Source organism: Schistocerca nitens, chromosome 8 (assembly GCF_023898315.1).
Source record: "Schistocerca nitens isolate TAMUIC-IGC-003100 chromosome 8, iqSchNite1.1, whole genome shotgun sequence".
NCBI lineage: Eukaryota > Metazoa > Arthropoda > Insecta > Orthoptera > Acrididae > Schistocerca > Schistocerca nitens.
The window spans coordinates 350,415,404-350,424,378 of NC_064621.1; the positions used below are offsets into that span (position 1 = coordinate 350,415,404).

The following is an 8,975-nucleotide window of genomic DNA, read 5'->3' on the forward strand; positions in this document are numbered from 1 at the left end:
GTGAAGCAATCAGAAATGTTAAGTAGTATTCGCTGTTCAGTCTATACCTGCACTTGTAAATATTATTGCACAAAGTCAAGATCGACGTTCACCGCTGATGCTGATTAAAGCTCAGTATTTAATTGTATTCCTGTCTACTAAATTTCTAATCACCTAAGATGTTCCATATACATCCCGTCAAGTATAGTTCATTGATCCTCACGTCTGCCCACGTGATCAACGCGTGCAATTAATGGCCACACCTCGTGATCAGACTAAGAGTCAAATTGCGTGACTCAGCCGAGTCACCCTTTTTCCATGAGGCCCATAGTTCCGCCTCATACATAACACTTTAACATCTAAGGTCATAAGTCCCATAGACTTAGAACTACTTAAACCTAACTTACCTAAGGACATCACACACATAAATGCCAGAGGCAGGATTCGAACCAGCGACCGTAGCAGCAGCGCGGTTACGGACTGAAGCGCCTAGAACCGCTCGGCCATAGCGGCCGGCCAGCCTGAATTAAGCAATTGACCTCATGTGCAGGGAAAACTGCTACAGCAAGGGAGAAATTGCAAAAGATTTCAGGCGCTATTGAGGAAAGGCCTCCCGATTAGGCGGAAGAGGCCAAGCCAGCTACATTTCGTCCCTACTGTGGAGCAACGACAAGGAAAGTAGAATGCGTGCTGAAGAGGCATGGACTGAGACCAGTGTTCCGCCGCAACTCCAGGATACAAGATATGTTACATCCCATTGAAGTTGTTGTGACTTGGCAAGACAGCCAAGCCACTAGGAGATAGCCGAAAGGCACGCGTTTAAGCTCACACAGGCTGGCGTGAGGTCTGGAACAGTTAAAGGAGTTGAGTCTAGTAAAAAAAAGTACGTAGCTTCTGGAATACTTAACTTTAATCCATGATTGGTAAACATCGGTCTGACGGTACATGCATCACAAGATAAATAGCAAATGATAATGGCGCCTTGCTAGGTCGTAGCAAATGACGTAGCTGAAGGCTATGCTAACTATCGTCTCGGCAAATGAGAGCGTAATTTGTCAGTGAACCATCGCTAGCAAAGTCGGCTGTACAACTGGGGCTAGTGCTAGGATGTGTCTCTAGACCTGCCGTGTGGCGGCGCTCGGTCTGCAATCACTGACAGTGGCGACACGCGGGTCCGACGTATACTAACGGACCGCGGCCGATTTAAAGGCTAGCACCTAGCAAGTGTGGTGTCTGGCGGTGACACCACAGAAGTCAACATATGTATTCGAGTTCCTGGCGTGTACGGTGTCCATTGTGAAGGTGGCAGCATTTACACATCATGAACTCTACGCACCGTCACTAAGCGTTGTGCAGAGCACTCACGACATGTTACCCAAGAGGAACATACGAAGTAGGCCATAGCTGAACATTGTCTAGAAAACAGAATTAAAATGCAACTTGAAAAGAAAAGAGATTTATCCTAAACATCATCATCTTGCCATTCTGTCACGAAAGGAGCGGCTGAAATTAAAATAAACAGCAACAATTTTAATAGAGACAAGGGGTACAGAGTTGATAAGGCTTGTGGGCGGGCTTCGTTTATCGAGCGAAAGCAAAGACGGAGGCTTTGAAGCTTAGGGGGAAGCAGCAGGGGCAGTTTCAAACGTGGTGCCGACCCTTGAGGCCACCACCAGCCGGCCGGAGTGGCCGAGTGGTTCTAGGCGCTACAGTCTGGAACCGCGCGACCGCTACGGTCGCAGGTTCGAATCCTGCCTCGGGCATGGATGTGTGTGATGTCCTTAGTTAGGTTTAACTAGTTATAAGTTCTAGGGGACTGATGACCTCAGAAGTGTAAGTCCCATAGTGTTCAGAGCCATTTGACGCCACCTGACGTTACCCGATCTCGCAGTGGGACGGAACTGTTATTAGTTGCCCGATACGAGTCACGCGTATGAGTCACTTCTATCCCCTCTGAAAAGTTCCAGGTGCTGCTGTTCCACCTATTTGAGCAGAAACTGTTACAACCCCGCCCGTCAGTGATTTTAAGTTCTGATGACGATGGCGGAGACAGATATCGAACGCGCGAGTGTTTTATTCGAAGTGACGCGGCCTGTAAACCGAGAAGATTTTGTTGTTGCATACCACTGTGAAAGTCTGAGGACACAATGTACTTATCACATAGTGTAGGATTACGAGTAACAAATTACTGACAGTAGCAGCCACATTTTAAATGTTCTTTACAGGAATTGTGTTACAGAATATGAAATGCAATAGATTTTGTCAAGTTGAGCACCTCAGCTGAACTAATACTAATTTTTATGGTTAATGACAATAGCTGGAGCTGTAGTACCACACATTTATTGTGTTACGATTGGTTTTGTTCCTAGAACATCTTCAGCTTGCTGAGTTGTGCCGAAGTCATGGTGTAAATGGTACTGTTGTCGTATGCAATGTTAAAAAATACCAAATCCAGAAATAATGATCACAAACATTCCGCTGAGCACTTGGCGGAAGTGTGGTGAGAAAACACGGTATGCTGCGTTCAGTAGGCTACTGATGTTTTCATGATATATTAAATAGAAGCATCTTTTATTTTGCGTTGAACAGTACATAACATAATACATCACAGCACGTCACTCATTGTGAAGTTAATATTTCTCTCCAGAAGTCCATACGTTCCTTGAGCATGTCTTGACGTGTCACAAATTCCAGTTTCATATCAAGATAGTTGGTAGCACTGGCCGTCAACTCTCCCCAGACCACTGGATTTCCAGAAGGCGCAGGATCCCTGGAAAATAAATTGACAGTCTTGTGATACAATATGCGTATCCGTCTCAGTAGAAACTACTGTAACGCTTATATTAGTGAACCGCAACGTAAAAATTAATTTTTATGCGTATGAGAAATGACTCGATTTGCTTGGAGTGTGAGAAAATTAAATAAAAAAAATCAGATTTTTCACAGATTTGGAAGAAATGACAAAATATTTCAATACTCGCAAGAATGTAAAAACGTTCACACCAAAGATGATACATGGTTGTCTTGGTCATGCTACATGCCGGCCAACGGCCATGTGATCGGTAAGCGTTGTCTGCACGTGGCAACTAAGTGATGTCTGAGAGGAGAGCGGTGGTAGTGCTACGGTATTGAGAGAAGAAAGCTCCGACAGACACACAGTAAAGTGTCATATTCGTCGGATGATCAGTCCGTCAGAAGTCATTCGATGGTTAAATGTTTGACTTCCTGTTCTTTATAAACTGTTTCAGACTACCAGTTCCACGTTCAGGAAATTCAACCGAGGCCTCCCAAAGTGGCATACGTATGCAAGTACAAAAATTATGCTGCTTGACAAATGTGAAGGTGCCAGAAGAGAAAGAAGAAACGAAATGGAATTTTACAGTCCAAGAGAACTTTTTTTGGGTCATCAGTCTTCCGACTGGTTGCATGCGGCCGGCGCTAACCTCATCATGCACCCATTGTCCCCAATTATTTGCTGGATGTATTCTAATATCTGTCTTCCTAAACTGCGTTTACTGTCTACAGCTCCCTCTAGCAATGGTGGTTATGCCCTGATCTCTTAACACATATTCTATCATCCTGTCCCCTCTTCTTGTCACATTTTCATACGTTACTTTTTTTCACCGATTCTGCAGAGAACGTCCACAATCATATCTTGAGAGGGTCTTTGGTGTTACGGCGGTGATAACAAAATCGAATCACAGATAAAACGAACTTGGCTGTATGAGCATAACGATGCTCCCCCCATAGTCCAGATGTATGCACTGATTGTGCCGAGAAGGAAGTCATAATATCGTCATATCCTCTTCTGAGGAAACCTCGCCCACAATTGTCTTAACTGCTCGTTTATATCCTGCAGCTTGTCTCTGACCAATGATTCAGACTGTCACGGAATATTTCCGGGACTCCATTATTTATTCTCGGATTGCATGCGCAGATGCGCTCACTGTCACATCCGAATGACGCACAAATTCGGATAATGCATGAAATGACCAGCCACAAAAGACCCACCATGAGGCTTCTTTCAAATTCTGTCAGATGCTGATAACGCTGTTTCGCACCAGTAGACGGTATCTGTTTCCCTCGCCGTCACTATTTAACAAGAGACACCATCCACGCCACTTATATGCCTTACCAGATTGGTGACAGCATTGGCCAATAATAATGCTCTCTGGTGGCAGTTATATCTGTGACAGAGAACTGCCGCTGTAATCATTTACCCACCCGTCATAGGTAAGCATGTATATTAAGTTACATTGACATTTCAAGAGGTTCCATGTCGCCTCTTACTTTATAAATTTTTAAAATTTTTTATATCATTTCACGGTGGAAACGGGCTGAATAAGGTTATTCTGATGAGAATATTTGTACTGAGAGCTCAAAGTACTTTTCACTTGATTGCTACACATGTTGGGAATTGTATGGAGCCTTGCTTTTAGTTTTCTCTGTTACTTCCCCGTGTGGCTTGTTGCGAGGCGAGCGCTAGAAGAAGCGACACACTGTATTTTCGTGGGGAGTCTGCACTTCCGCGAATACGGAGAGGGTCGTACTCATTGGGCTTGAGCTCCTGGTGGGGCGACTGATCTCAGTGGAATTTCCCCTATTGTGTGGAGCACGAAACAACCTGTGAGCCATCTGAGTGTCGCCACAGTTTATGTATTTACCGTTCCAGTGCGTCTGGAACGAAGACTGTCGGTTCCAACTGACTGTATTGTTTTCATGAGTCTGAGAATTCTTGTGGACGGTGCCCTGTCAAGTGCGACTGTCTGGCGCCGAATGGCCCGTGGTCTTGGCATGCTGTTTTCATAGCCAGTCAAACGGCAAGTTCAGTGCCCCCAGCTCAATAACAGAGGCATGATTGGTCAACTTAAACTGAGACCAGCTGATGTCGTAAAGCCGCGCGGGACTAGCCGAGCGGTCTGGGGAGCTGCAGTCGGACTGTGCGGCTGGTCTCGGCGGAGGTTCGAGTCCTCCCTCGGGCATGGGTGTGTGTGTTTGTCCTTAGGATAATTTAGGTTAAGTAGTGTGTAAGCTTAGGAACTGATGACCTTAGCAGTTAAGTCCCATAAGATTTCACACACATTTGAACATTTTTTGATGTCGTAAAGCCTTGCACGAAATTGGAGGGAACGGTCGCTATTGGCGCGTATAATGTTCTGAGATAGTGTGGTGGAATTTTGTAATCAGCGCTGAATGCTGATTCGCGGCTTTTCGAGGGTGCTAGGGAATTGAGTAACGTTGGCTTCGCTCTAGCGTTGTACGGGTGCAAGGCCCTCGGGATCTGATCTTCGTCGGAATCGGACTGTCTTGCGACTTGATCGCACTTTTTCGTAATCACTGTGGAGCATGAGTTCGGACATACCCCAGTTTCATTCTACGAATTAAGATCCAGATTCTTACTCTGAGTTTTCGCACTTGTACCGACAGGGCGAGTTTAAGCGGTTTTGCTGTATCTCATCCTGGAGACACATCCTCGTATCAATGAACGTCTCTGCTTCGGCCACACGAGCAGAACTTGGAATCCTCAGACAGCATTCGAGGCCACGGGTTGAAACAGAATTGTTGCACAGCAGGAGTCGGCGCCTACGTCATCAGAACGCTGCCTACCGACGACGTGCTTCTGGTTTCAGGACTGGTACAGTATTTTGCGACTCCGGCATTGTAGGACCTATCATTTTTATACTGAAGTCCTCAGCAGCATGCGCGCTCGCGTTGCTACAGTTCCACCCTTTTGTTTTCGATGTGTTCCCATTTGACATCCGGGGAGTAATATTTGATTCTTTAGGATCTCCAGTCTTTATCGTCAATCTATTGCATCACAAAGAGTAGGAGCCCCTTGTTCTCGAGCCAAGTCTTATTCTCATAACAGTTCAGTATACACTATCGTTTAGCCTATTGTTTGTATCGACAATCAAGTACCTTTATGTTCTGATTTACAATAAATCTCATTGTAATATTTAATCCGCATATCATATCGTAATAGATGCAGAATCCCATTTCCTGTCGTTTATTATGATAAAATTCCCTTTTTTTACTGATTAGGTTGCTATTTTTATTAAATTTTTGTGAGTGTGCACTCCTAATTTTACCAACTAGCAGGGCCCACTATCAATTCCTTTCGTTACCATTGTGCACATAATTAATTACGTGGTAGGTGAGGAGGGGTCGAGTGCGGGTCTAGTTATCATGCAAAATTCACCAGAATTAAAGTGGTACAAACTCTTCTCCATCCTGGCACCTCGCAATCTGACCTTGTATTCTGGGTGCTTTTGTTTCATGCGGTTTATATCCATTTGTTGGTGATAAATTTCAAGTGTGTGTCATTAACACTCTTTTCAAGCAGTAATTGGCTTCTGAATGTAAGCAAGGACAAATTTTAATGACATACTTACCCGTACTTGGGGAGATTGGTCCACAGTGTTGTCAACTGATTTGACACTTTCCCATCGTTGGAATTAGGGTCTGCGTCTGATTGCGCAAACAAGTAGATTGTTTCACCAGCGTGTACCATACCTGTAAATAGATTAAAGTAGTTGAGGGCTAGGAAATATGCTATTGATTTATTCTATTTTTTTTTCTTTTTCTTTGGCATTGCAAGGAAAAGTGGGGACGATTTGACAGTCGACTGACATTTCAAGGGCAACAATAGTATGCAGCTCTAATTGTTTGAAAAAGGAATACTGAACGCAACTTTTATAAGTTTCACAAACTTCTTTGTAGCTACGCTAGGTAGTCCATTCAGTGTAGCATAGAAGCGTGAGTACGAACTGTTTACATATTGTAGAAGCATCAAGACTAATTTCTCAATCTATCTGGGAGGACGGTAACATTAAGAATGCGATGGGAATTCCACAGCCAAATATAGTGGAGAGAGCGGATTAGTTGAAAGAGTATACTGAAGACCACTATGGGGTGGAGATGTCTGATGACGTGATAAAAGAAGAAATGGGAGCCGATGTAGAAGAGATAGGGGATCCAGTAGTAGAAGCAGAATTTAAAAGAAATTTGGAAGACTTAAGATCAAGTAAGATAACATTCCATCAGAATCTGTAAAATGATTGGAGAAGGGGCAACAAAACGACTATTCACGTTGCTGTGTAGAATGTATGAGATCGGCGATATAACATCAAACTTTCGGAAAAGCATCATCCACATAGTTCCGAAGTTAGCGAGAGCCAACAAGTACGAGAATTATCACACACTCAGCTCAATAGCTCCTGAAACTAGAAGTAAATAACAGCAAAATATTACATTTAGATTGGAACGCCTACTGATAAGGTAGGATGGATACAAGTGGCGACGGCGTATTTATTGACATGAAAAGATTCAGCAATCTTTAATGAGAAACATACAGAATCAGAATGCTGTGTAATCTCGGATGACGGACCGACGCCATCTGTCCAGACATTCTGGCCATAACGGCTCTGAAACAGAGGACGACAGAAAAAGCCGAGATATGTCTATTGGTTATGAACTGCAGATTGAAACTGAAGAAACTGCAAAATGGTGGGAATTTAAGGAGATGGGACCTGGATAAACTGAAAGAACCAGAGGTTGTAGAGAGTTTCAGGGAGAGCATAAGGGAACAATTGACAGGAATGGGGGAAAGAAATACAGTAGAAGAAGAATGGGTAGCTCTGAGGGATGAAGTAGTGAAGGCAGCAGAGGATCAAGTAGGTAAAAAGACGAGGGCTAATAGAAATCCTTGGGTAACAGAAGAAATATTGAATTTAATTGATGAAAGGAGAAAATATAAAAATGCAGTAAATGAAGCAGGCAAAAGGGAATACAAACGTCTCAAAAATGAGATCGACAGAAAGTGCAGAATGGCTAAGCAGGGATGGCTAGAGGACAAATGTAAAGATGTAGAGGCTTGTCTCACTAGGGGTAAGATAGATACTGCCTACAGGAAAATTAAAGAGAGCTTTGGAGAGAAGAGAACCACCTGTATGAATATCAAGAGCTCAGATGGCAACCCAGTTCTAAGCAAAGAAGGGAAGGCAGAAAGGTGGAAGGAGTATATAGAGGGTTTATACAAGGGCGATATACTTGAGGACAATATTATGGAAATGGAAGAGGATGTAGATGAAGATGAAATGGGAGATACGATACTGCGGGAAGAGATTGACAGAGCACTGAAAGACCTGAGTCGAAACAAGGCCCCGGGAGTAGACAACATTCCATTAGAACTACTGATGGCCTTGGGAGAGCCAGTCATGACAAAACTCTACCATCTGGTGAGCAAGATGTATGAGACAGGCGAAATACCCACAGACTTCAAGAAGAATATAATAATTCCAATACCAAAGAAAGCAGGTGTTGACAGATGTGAAAATTACCAAACTATCAGTTTAATAAGTCACAGCTGCAAAATACTAACGCGAATTCTTTATAGACGAATGGAAAAACTGGTAGAAGCGGACCTCGGGGAAGATCAGTTTGGATTCCGTAGAAATGTTGGAACACGTGAGGCAATACTAACCTTACGACTTATCTTAGAAGAAAGATTAAGAAAAGGCAAACCTACGTTTCTAGCATTTGTAGACTTAGAGAAAGCTTTTGACAACGTTAACTGGAATACTCTTTCAAATTCTGAAGGTGGCAGGGGTAAAATACAGGGAGCGAAAGGCTATTTACAATTTGTACAGAAACCAGATGGCAGTTATAAGAGTAGAGGGACACGAAAGGGAAGCAGTGGTTGGGAAAGGAGTGAGACAGGGTTGTAGCCTCTCCCCGATGTTATTCAATCTGTATATTGAGCAAGCAGTAAAGGAAACAAAAGAAAAATTCGAAGTAGGTATTAAAATTCATGGAGAAGAAGTAAAAACTTTGAGGTTCGCCGATGACATTGTAATTCTGTCATAGACAGCAAAGGACTTGGAAGAGCAGTTGAACGGAATGGACAGTGTCTTGAAAGGAGGATATAAGATGAACATCAACAAAAGCAAAACGAGTATAATGGAATGTAGTCTAATGAAATCGGGTGACGCTGAGGG

General features: G+C 43.5%; 1 protein-coding gene across 1 annotated transcript in view; it reads right to left on the reverse strand.

The window, feature by feature from the left end:
* Positions 1–2,533: 2,533 nt before the first annotated feature.
* The window catches only part of LOC126199267 (para-nitrobenzyl esterase-like), a 49,646-nt gene continuing 43,204 nt past the window's right edge, over positions 2,534–8,975 (reverse strand). The window contains exons 9-10 of the mRNA XM_049936073.1: positions 6,372–6,492; positions 2,534–2,749 (exon numbers count right to left, since the gene is read on the reverse strand). Coding sequence (XP_049792030.1) covers positions 2,599–2,749; positions 6,372–6,492 — 272 coding nt within the window. The 3' untranslated portion in view covers positions 2,534–2,598. The remainder of the gene's footprint in view (positions 2,750–6,371; positions 6,493–8,975) is intronic.